General features: G+C 40.4%; 1 protein-coding gene across 1 annotated transcript; it reads left to right on the top strand.

The window, feature by feature from the left end:
* The first annotated feature begins 11256 nt into the window (after positions 1 to 11256).
* LOC148014746 (GDSL esterase/lipase At3g48460-like) lies at positions 11257 to 12570 on the top strand. Its single transcript, XM_087666597.1, has one exon. It carries the CDS (start codon positions 11257 to 11259, stop codon positions 12568 to 12570), a length of 1314 nt encoding a protein of 437 aa, XP_087522723.1.
* The last annotated feature ends 14788 nt before the right edge of the window (positions 12571 to 27358 follow it).

Genomic DNA, 27358 nt, shown 5'->3' with positions numbered 1-27358 from the left:
AAATAGGCGTGACAAAATATAGGCGCCATGTTTAAGGTATGCGCCCATCAAAATATAAGTAATAAATTAAATACTCGCTATCCTCCAATGCTTTCCTCCGCCACTGCTGCTATCTCTACACATCAACTGAAGCATTCACAATCGTTAGTAAAATAATACAATTAAACCGAGAAAAGTGAATACCTAGCAGTCTTCAGCTACATAAATAAATCAACTGGTTAGAAATCAATCCTAACCTTAATTTATTACGAGTGCGCACTCTAAACTCATAAACGTTTATTAATTTAATATGCATTTTGCGAAATCACCCGCTATGGAATCACCCATGTAGACACTAAATTAATGAAACGCCCGAAAAGAATAGGCGTCCCCATCAACTTCTCGCACAAAGAATCCACTTTATGTATGAGCCCCGATCATCAAAGTTTACGGAATCCACCGTAAAACCTCATGGAATCCACCATGGCACGGAATCCACCGTGAAATATGCCTCCTGGCATCATTTAAGTTCACAACGGAGTAAATGGATAATGATGGGATCAAAGCTGGAGGCAATCCTAAACCTAGCCCTAAGATTAGAGGCCAAGCTATTATATAGTTTGTTATCTAGTAATCACTACAACTTTGCAAATTCTCATGAAGTGACTAGGACAAAAAGTTGATGGTAGCCTTATGGGCTTATCAAACCACCTACAAAATAGTTACCGGAAAAACACCATTCAAGTTGACCTACAGAATGAAACTAATTTGTTCCAAGCTTGAGGATAGCTATGAAAGAAACATGGGATAGTAAGGAGGGATGGAATGTGACCACCTGGCAAATTGGAATGACTATCCAAAACTTGAGTCATTGCCAAATATACACTCATTGCAACTTGTCCACTTGTTCACTTGTAGGACTGCATGTCTTAGCAGCCCATTGGGAAGAGAGTCCAGAAAGCGCCGCCCGGCACTCCCAAGGAATGTCACAGGCTTTGCGATCTAGGTTTTCCTGAGTCTGCCATGAAGCGGAAGCATTCTGGCCATTCCCACTTAGGACTGATCTGAATCAGGGTTTTCCTAGTGGTCAAGTTCCTAGAACGGTAGCCAGCGTCAAACCCCAGGCGAACTACTTTACGCAGAAACATCAGGGTTGAAGCGGATTCATGCTGCACTTGGTTCAAGGAGAATGGGAAACGAGAGGGATGCAAAGCTCAACCTCTCTGCTCGTAAGGCATAGTCCCATTCTGTTCCCCTAAAACAACATAAATCGGGACTCTAGTATCCTAGATTCTAGGTCATCGTTCCTTGCTGTCAATTTCCTTCAAGAAAAGTTCCCAGCCAACCGGCACCACCCTTCCGTAGGACGGACCCATGGTCACATCCACTGCACTTTCCTCAAGGTTGCTTTAGTTGTCTAATTACCTACCACATTTAGTTCGACAAGCAAAAATAGCTACCTTAATTAGTCAATTAATCATCGGTTTCTTCACGTAATCTTAGCACTAACATAGAAAAACAATGTCAAACAAGTTCCTTTTCAATAATTGATCTTATTTATCAGTCTTTGGAATACATCATATAATTCAGCTCGAAGGCTATTCCATAATCCACTCGAAGGCAATCCATAATCTGCCCGAAGGCAAATATAGCAATCCTCAGGGATTACTAATCCAAGTTTTCACCCGTAGACTAGTATGCGGGCCTCGAGATCCAATCCCGAGTCACGTCGGCCTCTTGTGCAGGACTCGGAGGCAAGGGATTTACAGCCAGAGCCCCCCTGGCACCCAAGTGTCCTCTTGCTCCAAGTAGCATCCACCGAGAGATCTCTCGTGGCGGGTTCGGTCCACGTACCCCACGTGACTAACAACCCCCTTAGATAGGGTCAGTAGACAGTTGGGGATAACTGATGCTGCCTCTCCCTCCAGGCCTTCAACCTGAAGTATTAATTATCTTTCCATCTTTAGTTCCTTGAGCAAGAAGTACAAACAATGCTCCTAACTGTACAAACACAATAAATCCAGTGGTCATTTGTTTGGCCAACTGCTAAGGTGTGAATCCTTCTCTCCGAATGCATCCAGCATTCGATCCGGAATCAATTGCGACTTGGCAAGATCCCCAAGGGTTTCGTTATTTATTTACCCTTTTATCCTTGGGTTAGGGTTTATACCCTATTACCCAAATTAGCAAACACCTTAGGTTCCTTAAACTAAGATAGTAAATCCTAGGCAACCTCCTCACCCTAACTTGATTGGTCAATTTTTTGCTAGACGGTACACAAATTCCCTAATTTAGCAAATTGGCCTCAAGGGAAGGTGATGTAGCAGGATGACTACTCATCCTCTTGCAAATTAAACTTGTACGTGGAACGTGCCAACCTTGTTCCAAGGAGTGGAAAATCTATATTGTGATTTAAACACAAAGCCATGCGACGTTGCAACTTGTTGCACGAGACAAGTGTTGCACCTAAATTGTGGGATCATTTCTTCCATCAAACGACATTCCTTGGTCAAGAAATAAGTTTGGTCACGATGTAGGGTTTGGGATGTCTTCTTGACCCAACCCAACCCTAACCTTACTAGGCCGATAATGTTTGGCCCTAGGGTTTCTAAATACAAACGAAAGTCTAGTATTTGATCAATTGATCCTTGGGGTAAAACCCTAGATCGTTCTTGCATTTAACTAACCATAACATTCCTTGAATGTGGGTAGGACCTTTAGGATTGAAAATATTAAGTTGGTTTTCCGAGTGCGATACTAGGCAGAATTTTTAACGCGGCTTAACTCTACCTAGTGCATTGAGGTGATCATGGCTTAAGTTACACCTTTGCAAGCAAATTACCTAATCGATCTAATGGTATTGCGTCAAGAGGTGATCTTGTCTTAAAGATTCTAATACTTTTTCCAAAAAAAGATGTAAATAATTTCAAAATACAACATTCTATGCAAGTATGCGGTTCATAGACTTTTCCCTTCTATGCAACTATGAGATTTACGATGACCATTTCTTTTCCTTGCCTAAACTATAATGATTGACAATTTAGGGCATACTCATATAAACCCTACGTTTAATTTCAGCAAGAACTATGCTTATAAGGCCTTCGCTTAATGCATTGAATTCAAGCTTAAATATGAAATTGCATTCCTTTCTAAATACAAAATTCGATAGAAGAAGTTCATCCATGAGCGAATGTCATAGGACTATTATTGACTTAATCCGTCCTACAGCATTTAACCCAACCTAGGATGTAATTAACATCGCATGCAATATGCACGGTACATAAATCCCTTTTATGCAATGTAACTATTTGGACAACATCTAATGGACGTCAATGATTATCTCGTACGAATCAAAACTAGGAGATTACTATCTAAATGCATTATGCACCATTTCTTTTTCGCGGGGAAATCAAGGATGCATTTGGACAATTCGTCCTTTTAACCTATGCAATATGCATTTGGAATTACAAGTTGGAAGTGCAAGCATTTTTCAAAGGCATGACATGCACTAACTTCGTAAACGAATGGATAATTGCATTTAAAATTTCCAAATATATTTAACTTGACTACGTGTATTAAAGACATGCATAAATGCATTCTTTCCACGCGAAATCAATTTCTAAGAACATGGGCATTGAGGTTCGGGGTGTTATCCACACGCGAACTCGGAGTAGAAGCTCCCGCATGTGCGTCTCTCGCCATTTTCTTGGGAGCCATTGATGAATTCAAATCCCGGCTCAGCAACTTCCTCTTGGGTCCTTTACGGGTTACAAATCCCTCTTCGACTGAGTATTTCTCCTCTGCGCAGCAGACGGCCTTTAAAGAATGTGGTTTTAAGAAAAACCCGCAATGCACGGGAGAACAGGCTTTATGGAAGCTCTAATTTAGAAGCTTCCAAAGAAGCTTCTAAGCTGCTGTCTCTGACAGAAACGTGGAGAGAGAATGAAGTGATGCAGGAGATGATGATGAGGATAATGATGGAGATGATGATAATAATGATGATGATGTTGGTCATGGCGATGAAGGTGGCGTGCCGCTTGGCGGCAATGGGCTGGGGGCGACAGCACCACGGCGTGAAGGCAGCGATGGCGGGTAGCACGACAGCTTCCTTCTCCCTTTCCTCCCCCCCTCAAGCCTAAGGGGGGTTCATATAGTGTGTAGGGGGAGGGGGGGGGGGGGGGGGGATATCCACACATGTGGCTAGTTTGCATGCTTCCTCCTCCCCCCGTGCTCTCCTACATCTCATCACTCCTCTCACACTCCCTCTCCCCCTGCCATGCATCGGCTTGGGGGGGGGGGGGGGGGAGGGGAGGGGATTATTTAAAAAAATTGTCAAAATTTTAACCATTATCTCCCTTTTCCCTCTAGAAGAGGTGTTCTCGTGCGGCTTGCGGTCTTCAAGCCACGGACTCATGTGCGAAATGTGTGCTAGGATTTGATGATGCACGCGGGGTCAGTACTTAGCCAAGGTCTTTTGTCATGGGGAGGTCGCTTGAAATTGCTCACTGCGCTGTGTGTGCGGGGTTTAAAATTACTAATATTTCGTGCGGAAATATTACACTCATTTATAAGAAAGCCAAAAGGAAGGCCTAGTTTGACAAGCATGTCAAACAACATGATTTTGAAAAAGGTGATCTAATATTGCTCTATTCAATTAAGGGCCACAAATAGAGGATGATGCTTAGAGGACTTGGACCCTTTCGAGTCTGTTAGATTAGTAGGACTTGGACCCTTTCGAGTCTATTGGATTAGTAGGACTTGGACCCTTTCAAGTCTATTAGATTAGTAGGATCACCTTCAAAATTGATTCTTACATTCTTTCAACACTCCATAGTAAGAATCACTATAGACATGGTAGTTTCCAATAGGGATGATAGTATAGTCAATAGCTTGACAAGACTTTCACCATGTTCACTCATAGCTATGATGGCTAGACTAGTCTATTAGATGAATATACCATGCCAATACTTAGAAGCCTTCCTTGTTCTTGGGAAGAATATGCATTCATATTCACCAAGCATGCTTCTATCGTTGAAGAGCTAATTGCAATGCAAGTAAGCAAACAAAAAGCTATCAAAGGCCACTTGATTACATCCTTCAAGCCTAGCTCCATAAAAGACACAAGGCAAGAAATAACAAACTTACATGGCCTAGCTGAATCTAAATGGCCATTTCTACAAAAGTATTCACTCTTCAACCACAATGGGAATGGGATCCACCTAAATATATTCCAAGTTTGCAATAAATGGGATCCACTTGAATATATTCCAAGTTTTGGTTACATAACAAGAATGGAATGTGGATCTGAATGCCTACACAAGAAATACAATACATGCATCAACCAAGATACTCAATGATGTGATCGAGTGTGGGGAGAAGGAAAACTGTAAGGGGGGAGGATATATTTAAATCTAACATGGTTGTATTTATGGTTATACTAACTCCCATTATTGAAGAAGAACTAAATGACCCCAAGATAGCTAGGGAGTTGGTAAAGAGTACCCTCAAAGACAAATGTCGTGACAGTATATGAGGTAGTTTCAAAAGAAGTAAAAATGAGAAAGATAGGGTCTAGTACACAATAAAAATAGCTACAAATTTAGGAATAATATTACTCACTCACAAGACAAACAAAGAAAGGAATACCAACTCAAAGGGAAAAGAAGAGTGAACAAGAGATAAGGAAAATGGTAGAAGAAGCACATCAAGCCAAGCTAGAGGCCATTCAAAAGGACAAAGGAAAGAAGGAAAAATAAGGATGACTAGGAGAAGACTAAGGATAAAGGATCCACCAAAGTAAGAAAGAAGAAAAAGGGTATGGACAATAAAGCACCATCACAAGAGAATGATGCCTTGGAAACAATTGTACAAGAGTCATGAGAAATAGAAGCAAAGGGCCAAGCTAAGCTATAGTAAGAAAAGGAGGAGTTGGAAAGAAACAAGAGGGAAGACAATCATCGGGCTATAAGAAACTCAATGGAGGAGACTACAGGGAGAAGTACATATACCTAAGTTCCACCCAACCACCCTAGCCTAGAGTAGACTTAAGTAAAAGCACATAGACTGTTGTGAGCACCACAAGTAGAGAACAACCTATCGGGGAAAAGAACAGTCCCAGCCTCTATAACACCATTACCACAACTAGGTCAACTGGCAGAAAGAGGCACCTTATTGCCAAGTCCTACTCCTACCACCACCCTCAACAAGTGGTGATGGAGGCATCTAGGTGACCTTGGCGGTAAAACTGCAATGCTTGGATGCCATCTATTTATTTGTCTCCAAAAGAAAGTAAGAGGGACCAGTGGTTATAGGGTTAAACAGATTGGCTATAGGAGAGGCAAAATTAGAAAGGAGAGGAGAAAAGGTTCCAAGAGTAGAATGACGATCCTATCATTACCCTCATCCTCCAATGGCTTGGACAAGATTTTGATGATGTGCTCAAGACCTTAGAGGAACAAAGAGACTAGAAGGAGGAAGAAAGGAAGCACATAGTGCCTACACTAGAGAAGGATAAGAAAGTTATGTCAACTTGCAATGGCATTACACAAGAGATATATCTACACCCTAAAAATGGAAATGATAACATTGGCGAGGAAAGGGATGGAAAATGACAAGTGTGAGGAAGTGCTGCAACAATATGAGCAAGAGAAAAATAATATGGAAGAATGGGAGGAACTTCATAAGGAATCCATGACCATCATAACCAAATTAGCAGATAGGCTAAAATAATAGGTAGAACAGATAAATCGTTTGCAAAACGACAAAGAGAAAACTAGATGGATGAACAATAGGTTACTTAGATTGGTAGAGAAATGGGAAGAAGGGACTAAGAGCTAGGAGCACCTTGAGTGAAATGTGGAGGAGCTAACCAAGGAAAAGGAAAATCCCCAAGAAAGTAGAAAAGAGAAAGGTTTTGTATTGGATGCTTTGACCAAGTGGCAAGATAGAGGATGGTGCAAGCCATGAAAAAGATCGATCAACTAAAGGAGAGAAATACATGATCAATATAGAAGCTTGCTCATAGGCTGGCAAAAGTAAGGTATGAAAAGGAAGTAGCCAATTGACATGGTAGAGAAAATAATGAAGATTCACTCGAGGAGCTTCACCAAAGCTGGTATTAAAATCAAAGATCCAACCAAGGAAGACACTCTCTACGGCCTTATGAGAGAATTGTAGATGTCTAGAGAGGCACTTCAGAGCACTCTAGGACCACTACCACAACCTCATGAATATGAGCCCATATGAGATGTAATTGCACTCCAACTTAAGGAAGAGGGTATCACTCAAGAACAACTAATGAGATTAAGCTTCATGATCATGACACTTGCATTGTCATCACCCCCAATTGATACGGTGGTTTGAAACATTGAGCAGAACTTGAACTCTATCTTGAGTAGGAAAATACTGAGTACTACTTATATGCTATTATCTTAAGTTTTTGATGCCTCTATTAAGCAAGGAAATAGCTATAGAGAGGAGTAAAGACTCCATCGCTTGCTCTTTGATATTCACACAGGGATTGATAGGTATGCCATGGCCAAATTAATCCTTCGGCCTACCATGTTGCCACCCTTCTGCCTCAATATTCAGAAAAACATGAACAAAAGCTGCTTCACCATTTGTGATCACCTCTTCCTGCCATTCACCCAATTGAGCTCATTCAAGAGATACCTAATGAGCAAGGCCTACCTTGAGCATTCACTCAATCCCTTACTTCCACCATCTCAAGGCAAGGGAAAAGACAAGGAGTGGTGCTTATATTACTCATCACCACACAAAAAAAAAAAGTACGTGCATATGATTTTTGTTAGCTAGTTTTATCCTCAACCCCCTAGCCCTTTTCCCTACAAATTATCAAGGTCCTCAATAATAGGATATCCCAAGAAATTGGTAGACCTATCTCCCTTAGAGCCACCTCATTACACCAATAACCCTTGATGGATTGGGTCCTCAAGTGCGGGATAGTCCTGAGTCTTCGCTCTCTTAGTGTATACCCATCTTCCAATTGTAGAGACCACCCACTCACCTCCCCACACATCATGCACTATTTCCCTGCAACCGTCTTGAAGTGTTGAGAATAACCATTGACAATCACATTTTTCTAACCATCACATGACCTCTTACCCTACCCACCACCATTCTACACAAGTTTCAAGCCCCTTTACCAATGCCATGGGACTAGCACAATGCCATGGGACTAGCACTTAAATAGTGAGGAGGGTAATGTTAATTGGTTACAAGCTTGCAAGCACAAAAAAGCAGGAAAAATGACCAAGAAGCAAGAAAAAGTGGAGAAGAGAGAGATGCATATTAAAATTTAAAAAACAATTAAAATTTTGAGAATGTACAGGTAGTGAAAAATGATAAAGGATTGCATTATGTGAAAAACAAGAAATATACTAACATTGAAATATCATGTGGTCTGATGGGATGAAATGTAAAATGAAAATTTTATGAGCGTTGGGCTCACTCCTATGCAAATTGTATAGTGAAGGCGCATTTAATAGTTCCCAAGTGCATGAATCTGATTTTTTCCAAAAAACTCGATAGTTTAATGGGCCATAAGATCCTAAGGTAGGTTGAAGAGGAATGAGTAATGTGGGCACTCAGAGAAAGTTAAGCCTTGCCTAAGGTTCAAAAATAAAATTTCATATATAAGGTTGAAAAACCTTTTGGTAAATAATCCATGAGACTAAGAATCAAAGTCTTGTCTCTTTCTCTATCTCTTTGTCAACCATCTATGTTGCTTTCACCATTGCATGTGAGATAGGCTAAGAGAACTGGGAAGTGTTTTTTGGTTGGGCTTGTTCTCTTGTTCTCTTGCTTTCTACCTACAACTTCTCCATCTCTTCTCCTCACCTTCTTGGTATTTTTATCTAGTTTGAGAGGTAGAGAGACTGAGAGACAATGACAAAGGCCTAAGAGCTTGAGGGGGCTTGAGAGAGAGAGAGAGAGAGAGAGAGGGGAGAGGTAGACTCAGTTTGGTTTGGAGGCATAAGTAGAGGAGACTTCTTGCACCTAAAGATTGAAGGATCGAGAAGTACAGAGCTTGCAAGCACGATTGAGGAGATCATCAAGGCACATTATGGCAGATGGGAGTGGATGGAGAAACCCCTAGTGTCCATGATATCCAAGATGATTAGATGTAAGGCCTCAATTCCACATAAGATTAGTAGAGCTAAGCTAGTAGCTACACAGATTGTGGTAGAGGTCCTCACTCGATGGATCGCATGCATACATTTCCTATGGGGCTTACCCAGACACAAATATGTGAGGTTGGCTCTTGAGTCCTCTGGGAAGCTTGCCACAGAGGGTGATACTTCATGTTGGTATGCAAAGATGTTGGCATGGTTTGAGCTACATGGCTTTAGCATGGATAAGTTACCCCCCTTCTAGTACTCCCTTGATGCACCATCTCTTAATTTGAGCATGTTAGAGATTCGCAAGATCATTAGGATGGATCTTACCCAATCGGATATCAGGTGGACGTGGTTGATGCCAGGACAGGAGCTAGGGACAAAGATGGCTTTCTACTGTGAGCATTTTCTTTGTACTATAGATGATGGATTTATTGTTGGCTCGAGATACATTGCGACCCACCTTTCCCATGGGATCAGATTTTACTATTGGCTAGTTACACACCTCCTCACGTTAGCTAGAGATTGAGACTGACATATATAGATCCATCCCACCAGAAGAGTGCATACGCTAGATTATACGTCAATTACAGGCAGAGATAGAGGAGCATTGTATCTTCCACTACCTGACCTATTATGAGATCTGTGGTTGTTTCCAATGTCTCTTTTAGAGACAGATTTGGACCATTGTCCAAAGTCATGGATTTTACCGATTAATGATGCCTTGGCCTTTTTCTCCTTGAGATACAATGGCTTCATGGCATGTGCCTCATAAATACATTTACTCCACGACACCAAGGCCCTTTATAAAGTCAATTCACAGACTTCTTTGCATAGGAGACAAGGAGACTTCCGCACAATTACAACCCTAGTCCACACAAGAGATTATCTGGCTGCCATGGTCCACACACAAACAAGGAGTATTGATTGATCGGGCCGTTCAACTTAGTTGACCAGGACATCCTAGGTCTCGACACAAACACCGACGACACCTTCATAGGCAGATATAGGGAATTACCGCTCTAGCTAGAGCTAGGCCCTCCATACCCACATGAGATTGTACCATCTAGAGCTCATTGTTACTAGATAAAGGTCTACGTTTTACAAATAGCCAGATTTAGTTTCCTTTCTTATTTTGCTTTGTGCTACATAATTTGCCGAGACAGTTATACCATTATACACATTATTGTAACTCATGGTCTCATAGGTCATTTTGGCCTTTTCTAGACGTTAATATATCATTTCATCTCTCTCTCTCTCTCTCTCTCTCTCTCACACACACACACACACACATAAAGGTGGTTGTGAGTTGTGACTAGTGAGCTCAAGGACTAGATTTGAAGTTTGAGATTGGAAGATGGGGGAATAGGGTGGAAAATTGGCCATTTTATAGTTGTAGTTTCCTCATTATTAGAATGATGAGTTTTAGCGTGATAACTTATATGTGCTCTCTGTAATATGTATATATGAATGTGTGGGTGTGTGTGTGTATAAAAACCTATAGATTTAAAACTAACCATAAAAAGAATTGCTTATCAAAATTTGATAATACTAAATACCTAAGTTTTCACAAAAAGTAGTTAAAATCTTTCAACAACCTTGAATTCTAAGGTACCCAAAACCTATAAATTTAAAAATTACAAGTAAAATCTTGAAATTTTGGTGGGATTACACTAAACCTGGGTTTTTTTCCAGCTGGGACCACAACCAAATTCAAAAGCTTGGATTGGATGAAGCCAACCGTCCCATTCTTTGAATTAAAAAAAGTTAGCGCTTGGCCCAAGAGCCAAGGTAACGAGCAACAATTATACTAAAAGTGCAAGTAGCAGCCTGAAGGACGCGCCTGGCCCAAAAGCCAACAATTACACTAAAAGCGGAAGTAGAGGGAGCAGGGACGCGGACCGCGGTTGCTTTTGGCGCTTACAGTTTCGCCTTCGGAGTTCGAAAAGCGGCCGAATTTCCTTCCCGGCTTCCGACTTCGTAAAAGTATTAATAGGGGAGACTCGAGCGAGGCCGGCGCAGAAGCGCAGAGAGGGCAGACACAAGAGAAGCACGAGCACCGCACGACACACTCACGCGCAGACACACAAGACCGAAGCTCGAAAGCGGAAACTCAATTCACCGACGACGAATATTGACGATGGCAAGCGCGACGCTTCCGCTGCCAGCCAAGGCCCTTCGTCGTCTTCTTCTCCAGCTTGTTCTTGTTGCACTTACAGTCCTCTCGGCGCATGAGGGCTGCCAGGCTGCCAGGCGCCTGGGACCGCAAGCAAGTTCAGTTATGTCGATAGGCAGATCGCAGGAGGAGGCCGATCCAGCTCATGCGGCGCCAGCTCTAACCAGACGTAGCAGTGCCTTAGCACATTCATCAATATCATCTGCGCCGCCATGCCCCGCCAGCAGCTTCTCTCCCGTGTTGGCCTTCGGCGACTCCACCACCGACACCGGCAACAATCCAGGCTCGATCGCTTCCAGCCTCCCCTACGGCTCCACCTTCTTCCACGAGGCCACGGGTCGCTGGAGCGACGGCAGGCTCATGGTCGACTTCCTGTGCCAGGCTCTCGGGGTGCCTCTGCTGCCCGCTCACCTCCGCGTACAGCAGCAGAACACCACCAGCAGCAGTAGTACTACGGCAGCTGCACGCCCACGGATCATGCAGAACGAGAACTTTGCGGTTGCGGGGGCCACAGCTCTAGACGTACGCACTCTGGAGCAGCTCGCAGGAGTGAACTCCAGCACTCCCGACTCTCTGGACGTCCAGGTGGGATGGTTCCTCGCGGACCTCGAGGCAACCAGTAGACGTACCTCCGCCCCCCTCGACATGAGCAACGCTCTGGTGTACATCGGCGAGATCGGGGGCAACGACTACAACTACGCTTGGTCTTCGCCGCAGCCCGACCCCTCCTCTGTCGCCGCCATGGTCCCCTCCGTGGTGCAGAAGGTGGCCAGCCAGGTCGAGGACCGCATCCTCAGCACAGGAGTCAAGAGAATGGTGGTGCAGGGGGAGTTCCCCATGGGCTGCATGGCCACCTACATGTCCCGCTTTGCCTCCTCTCCGCACGACTCCCACGGTTGCGTCGCCCACGTCAGCGCCGTGAGCGACCGCCACAACCAGCTGCTCAGCGCTGCCCTCCAGGACATCGCCTCCCGCCATCCTGGCGTGGACATCGTCTACCTCGACACCTCGGCCGCCTTCCTGCAGGTGTTCGACCACGCCTCCGACTACGGCTTCACCAGCACCCAGGCCGCCTGCTTCCCGCGCTTCATGCCGAGCTCCTTCTCCCTCCCGGCCAGCCCCTGCGCCAACCCCAACAACTTCATCAGCTGGGACGGCCTCCACCTCACCGACGCCATGTACGGGGCCATGATGGGCCTCATGCTCAAGGACCCCGCCTTCTCCTCCCCCTCGCCCAGCTTCCTCACCACTGCAGCCGCCGCTTGCGCTTCTAATTGATCTTATAAGCATCTATTCTTATCACCAGAGCTTTTCCCTTCTGCAGCTCTTTAATTGGCTTCCCTAATGGTAGCTCTTTGTATTATCAACCGTCTTTGCATGTATGGTGGCAACCATTTCATGTGCGTATTATTTATATTTTCAAGTTCTCGCCAAATAATCGCATCTCTCGAGTCTCTATTTCTCTACATATATTTGTGGATAGTGAGATTTCCTCCACTATTTAGGAACTAGGACAAGTTTTTGAAATTACGTCATGTGCCTATACACACACACGCGAATATATACGTGTGCATACACAACACGCATTCTCCTTTATTTATTTTGATGAGAATTGTTTACGTCACTCCTACAAGTGCATTTCAAAGGCGAAGCTCAAATGCGAATCGCAACCACCAAGGGCAAGGTTGCCACCACTTTTATGAAGATCCTTTCAAGTTCCCATAAGTCATATCCTACTTTCTAGCTTCGCAAAGGGACACTACTATATCGTCTTTTACCTTGGCCCACGATTCGTTAACCACTCTCGCAACCTTGACCCTCCTGAGAAGCCTAACATTCCTTGTGTGAGTGCTTGGAAGAATTCCACAACTCTAGAGACCCTTCATGTCAATGTCAGGAGTCTCCAAACAGTGCTTGCTTCACGGCACTATCATTTGCAAATTCTACCTAGATCTTGCGAGTTTGCCTTCTCGTTTCTCACATGCTACTACCAACCATGGGATTGGGTGCCATCCCCTACTACCCTTCCTACTTTCATAACAAGGAGTGCAGCTCCTTCTTGAATCTCCTACAACCTTGCAAAGCTAGAGATAAGTGCGATGGATACGTAGACAAGCACTGGCATCAGCATCATTTTCATGACCCATGAGTCTACATGCATAGCCGAGGGGATGGCTCTTTCACCTTTTGATTCTCCCTCTACTACCTTCACCTAGCTTGCTAGTTTCTTCACATTAATACATATATCTAGTAGATATCCCAAGTATTGTAACACCTTGCCTAAGTTAATCCACTTGAACTCCTACTAATATAGGAAAGGTTATGGTTTATTCTTCCAACGTAGATACATGATCAATAATGTGATGGCTAATCCGTGAGTCACATAATCAATGTTGTGATGGCTAGTCTCTGAGTCACATGATCCATAAATTTTTTCATACGATGGGATAATAGTTTCTACTAGTTCCTTCTCAGCTCCTCAGACATTATTAAAGTTATCATCTACCAAAACATGCATATAAAGTTATGCCCCTTTAATGCTAGTGGCAACCCTTTTATTGAAAACCGTGTTGAATCTTCATATGACTACAAGTAATAGTGGAGGAAAAGGGTATGCCTATCAAACCCATGTTTGACCCAAAGAGAGAAGGGAGGGGAGGGACACTTGCACAATTCAAGTACTTCATAATTGTAGCATTAGAGAATGGGTCTATGCCATGTTGACCAATCAAATTGCAAAACACATGAACTTCATGAATTCTATTAAAATCTACTAGTCAATTTGATGACATGCCTTATCAAAGTCCATGTTGATATAGAGCAATACATATTGATGCTTGATACATGACCCATAAGAAAGATTACATTCAACACACAAGATAATGGATCATCCTTCCATACATGAAACGATGCTATATATAGTGCACAAATTTGCTACCCAAAAAATTAGTTTTGTAATCCATTGCTTTGATCATCACCTTTTAACATTCAACATTATCATAGATATCCACTATGGAATTTTCCTTTTGTCCAAACATTTGGAAATGCGATATTCTAATCTCCTTTGGGAGTATCCCCTTCACTTTGATTCGCTCAAATTATTTGTATACAAAGGAGTGTCCCATCCACTTCAAAGCAATTGGGATATGTTTGATGAACATGCTTTCCAAAGGTATAATAGGACCTCCACATGGATTCCATATGGTCCCAAAAATTTACTAATATGCATCTTGTTCACCACCAATTGTAATTTTGCTACTAAGAAGGGCCTTTCTAATAACGTAATGTGTACTTTTTTAGCCCTTCCACCTTGACGAGTGATTGTCACAACATTAGGTCATTAGTATGGTCACAAATGCACATGAAGTGAGAATGTGTGCCAACTTGTACTATCATAATCTAAATTCCATTGAATTCTAGCCATGATTTTTTGATAGCTTAGATACTTCTCACATTGAGTTTAGCTAATTTCTTATGGGCATGTCATGCTTAGCTTTAGTGGACACCCACACCTTCTTCATCTTCTAGGGGAAAGCCACTCTCCTTTACGAAAGGAAATGTTGAAGTACAATGGTGATGCTTTATCCTTGTATCATCATCGAAGCTAATTTCGAAGGTACACAATAGTGGCATATAATCCATGAGCTTGTAAGAAAGAATTAGTCTTAATGTAACAAATGGTAGTTCATCTATCATCAAGATAAGCTTTGATATGCTCAGTCATCTTGCTAAATGACACCTAAAGACGGTAACTTTCCACATGTGATAAGTAGCCTACCATCCATTAGTTATGGACCTCACCTACTACTCCATTATACTCATGTAAATAGACCAAGTTATCAAGATAAGTATGATAGTTGATGTTTCATTTAGAAGTTGTTCTATAGTCCTTCTCTTGCATACCCTCTTGTGTTTTTCTCTTTTTCTCTATCTAATATCTCCTTCATGGTAGTAAAGTTTGTTGGATCTAGGATTGCACAAATGCAAGTACACAAGTTGGAAAGAAGAAGCTTGAAGAGCACAACTCAAAGTGTATTAAGAAGTCTTGATAGACAAGATTTACAAGACTAAGTATACGCTAAATTGAATAAGCATATATACAAGGCTGGGTAGGGGGGGAATCTCCTAACAAGGGAAAAATATACCATGATGGTCCTATGTATATTTACACACATTACTATTGAGATATGTTAATAAATCCCCCCTAGAAGTGAGGCAATGAACAAGAGTTTGCACTCATGTATAGGGAAGTGCTATGCTCGGTGCACTAAAGCAATCCACAAAGGGGACCCCAAAACATCATTTACTAGCCTTATTTTTCTAAATATCATTTACCAATATCTACTTACTAGCCTTATTTTTCATCTCATTATTACTAGCCTTATTTTTCTAAACTTCATTTACCAATATCTACTTATTGGTACAAAGGAAAGCTTTTTCTTTTATTTTCTAATTAGCAACAAAAGCTTGGTCTACAATGCACATAATGGATTTTTCCCCCTCAAGATTGTTATTCTTGTAACAAAATATAAACCAAATCATTAAATGACAAGGTATTTAGATTTCTTTTAAGCATCAAACAAAGAATAGTGGCAAAACATTGATATGAATCAAGAAAACCATCAATAAAGTTGTTCCTTTGCCTTTTTAATTAGCCACAAAAACTTGGTCTGGATTACACATAATGGAAAATTTTTGCCTAGATTGTTCTTCTTGTAGCAAAATATAAACCAACTCATTAAATGAAAAGGCATTCAAATTGCTTTTCTGTATTAAACAAATAATAGATGCAAAACTTTGCTCAGAATTAGAAAAACAATCAAAAACAATTTGCAAAAGTGAAGTGTTTGAAAAAAACTCATTTGTAGCTATCGTTTGCTCCTTTAGATATTTTATCCTAGTCAAAAACTTTCCAAGGAGTCACCTCCGCCCATATGTTCACTCTCTAACTACTTACAAAGGTAAGAATAGGGGCCTCATTTCTTCTTTGATATAAATGTACAAGTCCATCCCAAGCATCCTTAGTTAACGTCTCTCTCCAACATCACCTTGTCATCCCTTTGACAAACTACTACTACCCTTTGTATCAACTAGTTTACCCATGAGCTCATGTCCTTCCCCTTCCTCATCATTGTTGGCATGGTGGGTGAGGCAGTGATCAGTAGGACCATAACAATATTAGGGGGCACCTTGCCACACTGTATTTGGTGACCATTCTTAGAAATTATATTGTCAAGGTTTGGAACCTTAATAGAACTCATCATTTGATCCCTTTAGATTATTGACATCAAATTTCTAAAGAACTATTTCAAACGTTATAGCCATACCTTCTTAATCAACCTTATATTGAGGTATGCATGCCACATGTGATCTAGTTTTTCTCATCTATCTCAAGCCTTCATGTCAACATATCTCCAAATATCCTTGTTTACCACACACACATTAAGCCTATTCCAAATCAATTTCACATTTCTTTTCCCATCGAAATTTTTCTTAAGCCAATGGCCCCTTGTGCATAGGATATGTGGATCACATATCTACATGTCATGAAATTTCCTAATCACCCCAACATTGGTTCCATGATGGCATATTCATATAAAAAATCTCAATACTTGGAGCTTTCTCAACATCCAAGTGATAACTATGAGAAACACACCATTGATACTTTCCTAAATTCTCTTGGCTCTTATCAATGAGTTTTGGAAAACAAATATATATTTCATTTAAGTGCCGTAAAAGGCTAGAAGGGAATTCACATTGTCCCTTTGAACAAATCCTTGGAATATGACAAATATATTATGATGCATTACACAGGAATACCACAATATGGAGGCTCTCACACTAATAAAAGTTTACTTCTTTGAGAATCTCCTCTTTTGTGGTGTTTCACACACCTCCTTCACTAGTAGTAATAGTCTCAAATTGGTGCCTCATATGATGGCCCATAATCTTTATATATGTGAGGTGGACTTCATTCATTTCTTCACCATGTTTTCTTATTTCACCCAAAGAATTGGCTAGTTTAGATTCGGATACAATTTTGGTGTCCTTACATTTCCACAAAATGTTTATCACCTTAACTCTACTTGAGACAATTTGATTATATCAAAACCATATCTTAGCCCTTAAAATAGTATGCTTAATCCATGTCTTATTGAAGAGGTTCATCACATTGGAAAAGCTAGTTGTAGCTTGGTTTATGATTGCATTCTTACTAAATAAGAAGGATAGAACCAACAATGTTATAGATCATGACTCTATCATTATCAACCTATTGATGTGTGAAGCCTCCATTAATGGTGTGATGCATGACGCATACGTATTGAATGTCCACCTTGTTTACCACTACAAGTATCATCTTTGGAGCACTAGTTTTCTTGTTATGTTTTCTCATACCCTACAAGTGGATCATTACATTTTGAAATCATAAGCTATTGACTTCCAAAAATATAACATCTTACTTTGGAATTAGCACATTTGCATTGGATGTCATGTAATCATCTCGTTTTTGTGCTCCATGGTTACCTATCCCTCATACTCTTTAGGTACACATGATCTCCTTCCATACACCTGCATATCTTAGTACATTTAACACTACAAGGGAAGGGAGTGTGTATTCATCATGCCTTACATTCACAAACTAATTGAATATCATATACAAAACATTAGACGTGCCCGTAAAATTTATACAGGGAGGTGACACCTCATCCCAAGGAGGAAGGCACCTATTGCGGCCAATTAGAAGAGTTTGTGGACATGTGATGGATGGAGTGTCTAAGCCAATCCACCAGTTGGAAGGCATGACTTAGTCTACACCCTCAATACCAAAGAAGACAATCGACCTTTCAAACCTTCCTCTATTCTTGGAGCCTAAGATGGAGGCAATGATCGATACATTGATATCCATGTATGCCGAGTCATTTGATCTGCTGAGTGAGAAAGCGTCTATACCATTATATGATGGTGCCGAGTATCTCGCTTGAAAATGCTACTTGCGCTCCTAAGTGTGTAAGCAAAATACGGGTGGAGTGATGCAAGTGTGATCGCGTTGTTTAGGGACATTCTACGTATGCTCTGTTGATCTTTTTGACTCCATCATAAAAAAAATTGTTGTGATTTTTCAAGGTGCTTTGTGATTTTTTTTCAGGTTGTTAAAGTATTATATATTACCACCTAAAAATGCATTGCTTGAGTCTCGTGATAATGTGCAACTAGTATTACGAAAGCATGGACTACAATAGCATCCATGCATGTGTCAACAATTGTGTATTGCTTCAAGGATACTCCGCAACTATGAAGGTATGTCCAAAGTGTGGTGCTCATAGGTATTGAAAGGACTTCTAGGGGAAAACCATCCACTTATACTGCATATACGTCACATGATTCATACATCGGGCATTGGCGAGCTTGAGAACGTGGCATGTGTAGAATGGATCCACAGATGGAGTCCAAGGAATATCAACAAATTCACATGCATGGAGCCACATTGACTCTACCTTTCCAGGCTTTGCACGAGAGCCAATGAATATTTGGCTTGGTCTTGCTATGGATGGCGTGAACCCATTTGGTCTCCGCTCAACTTTTTATAGTGTGTGGCCTATAGTACTTATTAACTACAAGATCCCGCCATGGATTTCTACGAAGAAAGGACATCTCATTCTTAGCTTACTCATTCCTAGGCGCTACAAAGTCAATAATGTGGATGTCCATCTCCATCCATTAGTTGATGAGCTCAAGATTTTGTGGGAGGAGGGGTTCGTCGTAGAAGATATTTCGAGATTCGAGGAGTGCTCAGGTAAGTAGGCTTCCATCCTCATTGGTGATATCTAACATAGCTCATTCAAGCTTGTGTTGACTAAATAGGGGTGTTGGGACAAGTTTGGTTATCATAGATTATCATGCATGTCCATTGTATGGGTCACAGTTAGACTCCCAAAGGTCACGAACCATGAAGAAGATGGTATATCAAGGACACACTGCTTTCTTGCTACAGGGTCATGAACTGAGGGAAGGATTTCTTGGATGACCTCCAATACAAATGAATTCCCACAAGCTGGTATGTGTTGAAAATGGTCCACAGAGAGTCACATCTAGAGGAAATGTGACAGTTCTCAAATTTCTACGGGTTGTCGTATTGGACCCACTTATAGATCAACAATTTTTTGGATCCTATGCATATTTTCAAGAATGTGGATAGCTTATTATGGGACCACATCAAAAGAAAGAGAGACACTGTATAGGCACGAATGGATTTGAAGGAGGTAGGAAATATGGAGGCTCATTAGCCACAATTAAGCAGTGATGGTTGCTTGCAACTACCTCGTGCTCCTTGGGTTTTGTCCACAACAAAAAAAATGCATTATGAAGTAAATTATTAGGTCTATTGCACCCTGACAGATGATGTGTTCCCTTAGATTTGCTTTCTCCAAAGATGACCAACTAATAGGGCTAAAATTCCATGATTGGCATAAGATATGTTAGGTTTGTACTGGCCTCAATAGTAAATAGCCTACGTATTTTTCTATTTATTGTTTGGTCAGTGTTCGTAATGCTTCTTCATTTGTTGCAGTTTGTACGATCGATCGCGATCGCATGATGCCTCACTCCAGAAATATGTGGGGCGATTTATAGGTTGTTGAATTTAGTGCAATGGGTCTCACAGAAGGAGATCAAGACATCCTCTATTGAGTCTGCAAGGTAGGAGCAGTTGAGACGGTCTGTCTCTTTGAGAAGTATCTACCCACCAGTATGCTCATTACACAAACTCACCTCTTGGTGCATCTTATAGATGAAGTGGATATTGCGGGACTCATCCATACGTGATGGATGTTCTTCTTGGAATGGTTCATGAAAACCCTGAAAGGCTTTGTGTAATGACGAGCTTGAAGGTCAGGCAAAGAGAAAATTCATAAACCTTGTTGAACTAAGGAAAGACTTTAAACTAGTTTACATAGCTAAGGACCTGAATGTGAAAGATGTGCAATGACATTGTGGCCTATTTGCCTATAATTAATCCAACCTTAAGGGTATTTAACCTCAAGTGTTGACACATACTATTTCTTTGAAATTGGATGCCAAGACTTTAAACTAGTTTACATAGCTAAGGACCTCAATGTGAAAGATGTGCAATGACATAGTGGCCTATTTGCCTATAATTAATCCAACCGTAAGGGTATTTCACCTCAAGTGTTGACACATACTATTTCTTTGAAATCGGATGCCAAGCCTAGTACCAATGATCCTATCCCATGAATCCTTGCTACACATACCACATGAGAGAGGAGTTGAAGAACTTACAAAAAGTAGGATACATTTCTGGGATTGAGCATATAGATTGGGTGTCACCCATTGTTGTGGTACTCAAGTAAAATGGGAATATTTGAGTATGCGTTAACTGTAAGAAATTAAATAGTACAACCCAATGAGACCCTTATCAACAACTATTATACATGGACGATGATTAAACACATTGTAGAAAAGGAAGCTTACAACATTTTTTGAGCTATAATCGTGTAAGTACACCCAAATGGTCAACTAATACCAAAATTGTGGACTATTTTCTTATGCTAGTGAACTAAGCAAAAGTTGTAGAATATTTATAGTTGAAAATATGTTCAAGCACCCGATTCATTTGTGTGGTATGCTCCTAGTTTTCTAATTGAAGCACACTCCTAGCTGACTTTTCAATACCATACAAGACTTTGTGACTATATGTTGAAAAGCTCCAACACTGTTTGCAAGCCACTTTGTCTTTGATTAAATATTCTTATAATTTATTATTACAATTACATGTGTATGTGTGTGTGTCTCCCTTTTTCCCCACCCCACTCCCCACACACATGCTTGCCCTCCCACTCTTGATGGATATTCTAGCCATAATTCTAAACATGTAAGCAAAAGAGGTACCACATACCTCATGAGCAACAATATCAAGAACAAGATATAACAACTTAATGGCTATAATAATATCTCATTTTGATGGGGCACTCTTTGGTATCTAGGCTAATCCAATGATTGTTGCTATTGAAGAGTAAGTAATGAAGAGATCAAATATTAAGTTGTAGTCAAAGAGGGGAGAGGAAAATGGTGATGATCCAAGGATTGACAAATCAGGCCAATTGGGGCCTTCTTTTCCAGATGATCCAAGGATTGACAAATCAGGCCAATTGGGGCCATAATCAGAAAGTTTGGACTTACCTGGCCCAAGTTCTTTTAAGGGGAGGTGCGCCATCACCGCGCACCTCGCGCACCCACATCCATACTGGATTGACAGATCTGGCCACTTGGGGCCACCAACCTCAGGGCGCCTCTTCATGGGCCCTTGCATTCATGGCGTGGCACACTCCCAGCTGAGTTACACGCCTCGCCTCTTCAGTCCACTGACAGTTTCTGCACACTCATACTGTCGGGACCTTCAGTTATTTCAAGTGAACACAACTTGTCTTAACTTGGTTATTCTCCATTCTGTGATTGTAAATCTTGTCAGCAGATGGTTGAATTGATGTGTTTCCAATATTATCTTCTCTTCCTAGTCAGCCAGGTTGGGATCATTCCACAATTGTAAATTGAGTCAGTGGATGATCATTCTTTGAGTCAACAAGACCATGTCTCCACACCTGTAATTGAGTCAGTGGGCATGGCACCTAGTGGGAAGACACTGGTCGGCTTGATATTACAAGGTGTGACTCTCTTTTGTGGTGCTCATATGCATGATTCTAGTATTGCACAATGAAACTTCCCTATTCTTGTAGATAAGAAAGCATGCAAATTTGGTTTACAAAGATGGATTTGTAGTACATGTAATAAAATAGGAGGAATTATTATTATTATTATCTATTATTGGTAAAACTACGAGGATAGATCAAGCTACAAACAAGCCTTCTATTGGCTTTGAGTCTAGGACTACAAAAATTTTTATTCTCTTTCTTTGCATTGAGTTTTCATGTGCTCAATATCCCACTAATAATAGCATGCATCTGTGCAAAATTGGGCTATCATACTTATAAATGTAGTCTAGGTCTAAGTTTTATTTTTGGATATAAACTTCAAATCTTATTCATAAAATACAATATAGACGATAGATATCTCACTTATCTCTCAAAATTCAACATAGTTAGTAATGCATCAACATGTCTAAAGTAGAATATTAGATTTTACAAGGAGAATCTAATATATAAATATTAAAGTAATATTTTATTGCATTATGGTAAAGGGATTTAGACTTGTACCTAATACACATAAAACTTAATCGGTGCAAATAAAAAGGTTAGGCCTTCCCATGAGAAGGAAAGTTAGTTTTAGTCTTCAATGAATTATTAGATTAAAACAATTTATAAAAAAGGCAATAACAGTATGCTAAGAGATGTTGCCAAAGAGGAGGTTGTGGTGGATACAAGAAAGGTGCTAATAGGAATGCAATAGCAATTACAAGAAGAGATTAGATAATATAAGTCAAAGGAAGGGGGCTACTTCCATGAAATACTTGGATAGAGATAAGGCAAGTTGGCATTCAATTGATTACTTTCAATTGGTACCAAAGGTTGGCACTTATAAGCAACTCACAATTCACAATTTCATACAAAAATAAAGACTAACTAACTTTTAATGTCCATAGTAGTACCTTTGGGGGGGGGGGGGAGTCCCTCATGTAGATATATGTGTGTCACAAGAGTTCAACATAAGGAATTTTTCAAATACCATTTTTTCACATGTTTACATCTAGAGGGATGACATGTAAAGGGGTTATTTACGGATTGAATAGAAAGGGTGTGTTTTATTTTGAAAAAAAAATCACAAACAAGGTAATTACTTTCTATATCAATATTTTAGATCACTATGAGATTGCTAGTGAAAAGTGTAAGGGGAGAGGGGCACTCATAAATAAGAAAATAAAGCTCATAGTAGCATTTTCATTCAAGATAATGGCCAACATGCAAAAACAAGACTTCTTAGGCTACTTTCAAAGTGTTGATGCCCATGAGTTCTTCATATATCATGTAGTCGATCAAGGGTATCAACAAATATGTAATTGCATTGACTATGATAGAAGGGTGCATGATTTGACCTCAAAGATATTCATATCTGAAATTCAGAGCATATAAGAAAATATCATAAGGGAGAAAATAGCAATTTAATCTTCTATTCCACCTATAAAGAAGAAGCTATAACTAGTCATGGAGTTATGGAAAATCTACAAAGAGGGTGGGCCTATCCTGGCCCTACTAGCTTTGTAGAATAGTTTTAAGAACCCATAGCTCAAAGAAGTCCTGTAATGAGCCTTTGTGATGATGAATACCCACAAGATGAGCATATAGTTCCATGTGAATTAAATGCTGCATAGAGAGCACATAGGCAATTGCATCAATCGGTGAATCAATAAGTGTTGAAGACATTTAGTCACATAATCAACAAAATCCAACTTACCCAACTATTAAGATTTTGTATGTGGATAAAATAAATCACACCTAACATTTAGGCCCATTAGATGCATAGGCTCCATTAGGGAGAGTGCATACAAACTTTTACCACCCTAGTGTTATACACTATTTAGAAGCTGGTGTGTGTAGTCGTGAGGAGCCTCCAATGCTTGTAATCTATCATTTGAATGACTCAACTTTGCAAAAATTTTACATGTTTCGTATTCCAAGAGAGATGCAAATGACGTGTCCCCTAGAGATTTCATTATCCTTTTTCTATTTGAAGATGATGACTTGCATATAAAAAAATATGAGAATGCCCTTTAACAATCTTCACACAATAGACATCATTTCTTACTTTGCTAAAATATCAAGGAGATTATTCATTGGGTTTACTAATTGCGGCATGCCTAAGGAGTTCAACATTAAAGCAACATATCCTCCTCATTCAATGATCCAGTCTAAGGATGGAGCTATATATCTATGCACATGGGAAAATTGCAAGATGTCACTACTTTAGAAAAAGTTTTTAGTCTCAATTGTGGGCCTATGCTCTTCCATGCCATCGCTAAGTTTTTCAAACATTATGACAAGTGTCATCAGGTGAAAGTACCTATACAAAAGGACAATATGGAGTTGAGACTAATGATATCATGCCAACCATTTAAAAAGTGGGGCATTTACTTCATTGGACCCATTAGCCCTATACCCTAGTACTCACAAGACAAATATATGACTAGGCTATAGGCACTAACTCCCTTATGAAATGGATTGAAACAAGAAGGACTAGGAAAAATGATGCAAGGACCATAGCTAAGTTTCTTCGGGAGAAAGTGATCTTTAGATTCAATTTCCCCATTCAACTAGTGAGCAACCAAGGCACGCACTTCATTAATGAGGTAATTATCCATCTCCTATCCACCTTCTTGGTGATCCATAAAAAATCATTGCCATATTATGCATATTATCCCCAAGCCAATGATCAAGTTGAAGTGATAAAATTTATTTTGATGAGTGCATTAACTAAAATCGTCTCTACCTCATGAAGAAGCGACTAGGACAAAAAGTTGATGGCATCCTTGTGCAATTATTGAAACGCCTGAAAAACAACTACCAGAAAAACACAATTAAAGTTGACCTACATAATGGTTATGATTTGTTCCAAGCTTGAGGATAGCTATGCAAGAAAGATGGGATAGCAAGGAGGGATGGAATGTAACCACCTAGCAGATTGGGATGGCTATCCAAAACTTGATTCATTTCCACATATGCACTCATTTATAAGAAAGCCAAAAGAAAGGCGTGGTTTGACAAGCATGCCAAACAACATGATTTTGAAAAAGGCGACTTGATATTTCCTTATTCAATTAAAGGCCACAAGTAGAAGATGAAGCTTAGAGGTCTTGGACCCTTTTGAGTTTGTTAGATTAGCAGGACCAATAATGTGGGCCTCGAAACTTTAAATAGGGAGGACATAAGCTTCTTCAACAGAAGTTGCATTAAGAAATACTAGACACTAGCACACCCACTGCATGGGCCCCCTATGGTGTTATTGCCTATAAATATTCGGGCAGTCTCCATCACCAAGATTGACCCCAAGGATGAGGAATCCATAGTATCAACCTTTTTGAGCTTGAGAATCACCACCGAGAAAAACCATGTCCTTGATGCACTAATTGATAAGGAGTTAACAACAACATACTTATATATGAGGATTGGACCAAAATTGTATAGCCCTAGTATCTATTTTCTCTCCAGTTTCTCTCTGTGAGAGTGATTTAGGGCCCTCTACACTAGCTTTGCTAAAATGGGAATTTCCACTTTATTTGGGCTCTCTCCTATTTATATAGTGATTGTCTGGGTCCTCTTACCTGCATCATAGTTAGTTCGGGATTCAGTGCATTTGAGATGGTTGACCTATGGTCTCCAAAATTTCCACATATTTGGCCAAGGAACACATCTTCACTAGTTCTTGGGCTTTCTGTTTCACAAAGTACTTTATCCAAATACGAATGTAATAGAACATGGTCTTTTAGTGGTGTCTTCCATGTGATGGCCAACATGTAGAAGGACATTGAACTAATGTAGGTGGGATCATACTCATATTTTTTTAATGGCTCAATATTGTTTGGCATTTTCCATTATTTGAAAACCGAGTCATTCCCATTTTGATCTAAGAGTGAACAAATTTTGTAACAATGGGTGTTTAAGTTTAATGGTGCACAGATCGGACGCTGTACGCTCGCATAGTGAATGCCGGAAGGTCCCCAAGAACAATAGAACTCTACTTTTTTGCACAAAATTCAATGTAAAAAGCATGAGCGACATGAACAAGAGACCAATTGGGTGCAGTCTCCCCCCATGCCTTGTGTGAGCGCTCCACAAAGCATGTATTTTATGTATTAATCATATTCAAGTTCAAATAATAGCCCAAATTACAAAATAGCAAGCTTTTAGCTTTTGAGTTTGCTTTAGCACAAAATAAGAATAAAGCTAATGGGCAGTGCCCAAAGAGTCTGCATGCCCAATACAATGTCCAAGTAGAAATAACATAATCGTGCGCCCATGCGCATACAAATTAATAATAAATATCCAACGCCTCAATAAATAGGCGTGACAGAATATAGGCGCCATGCCTAAGGTATGCGCCCATCAAAATATAAGTAATAAATCGAATACTCGCTATCCTCCAATGCTTTCCTCCACCACCGCTGCTATCTCTACACATCAACTGAAGCATTCACAATCGTTAGTAAAATAATACAATTAAACCAACAAAAGTGAATACCTAGCAGTCTTCAGCTACATAAATAAATCAACTGGTTAGAAATCAATCCTAACCTTAATTTATTACGAGTGTGCACTCTAAACTCATAAACGTTTATTAATTTAATATGCATTTTGCAGAATCGACCGCTATGGAATCACCCATGTACACACTAAATTAATAAAACGCCCGAAAAGGACAGGCGTCCCCATCAACTTCTCGCACAAAGAATCCACTTTGTGTATGAGCCTCGGTCATCAAAGTTTACAGAATCCACCGTAAAACCTCACGGAATCCACCATGGCACGGAATCCGCCGTGAAATATGCCTCCTGGCATCATACCCCCGGGGTGGAATAGCAATTGACCTCAATTGCTATTAGCTCAATGTGGAGCTAACAGAGTGGGGAAAGAATTTAAGTCTCTAGCGTGCATCCATTGGGCTTCTTCTACAGGATGGCTCTTAAATTTAACTAGATATCTAGAATATCTTCGGCCAATTCTAGTGGTCATAAAATCAGTGTCTATGATAGCTTCAGGTTCAAGTATTTCAGTCTCTTCCTCTAACAAAGGTGGGTTTTCATAAACAGGGTGTACAGGTAATTGGCCTCTAAAGGGTCTTAATAAACTAATATGAAATGTGTTGTGAATTTTCCAGTGATGTGGTAATTCTAACTTGAATGCATTATCATTAATTTTATGAATGATTCTAAATGGTCCATAGAATCTAGGTGCTAATTTCACAACTGGGTGTCTATCTACACTTTGTAGTCTACGTTTTTCTATTCTCAACTAAACATAGTCATCAACTTTGAAATTCATTGCTTGTCTTTTCTTATTGGCTTGTTTGGTATATGATTGCTGGGCTTTGGCAATCATGACTT

The sequence above is a fragment of the Lygodium microphyllum genome, chromosome 25 (assembly GCF_053477565.2).
Source record: "Lygodium microphyllum isolate KBCC chromosome 25, Lygodium_microphyllum_v1.1.10, whole genome shotgun sequence".
Taxonomy (NCBI): domain Eukaryota; kingdom Viridiplantae; phylum Streptophyta; class Polypodiopsida; order Schizaeales; family Lygodiaceae; genus Lygodium; species Lygodium microphyllum.
The sequence above is the reverse complement of the archived record's forward strand: the minus strand, read 5'-3'. Positions and strand labels throughout refer to the sequence as shown.

Coding starts and splice junctions, on each gene's coding strand:
- LOC148014746 (XM_087666597.1), top strand. CDS start 11,257: ATGGCAAGCGCGACGCTTCCGCTGCCAGCCAAGGCCCTTCGTCGTCTT.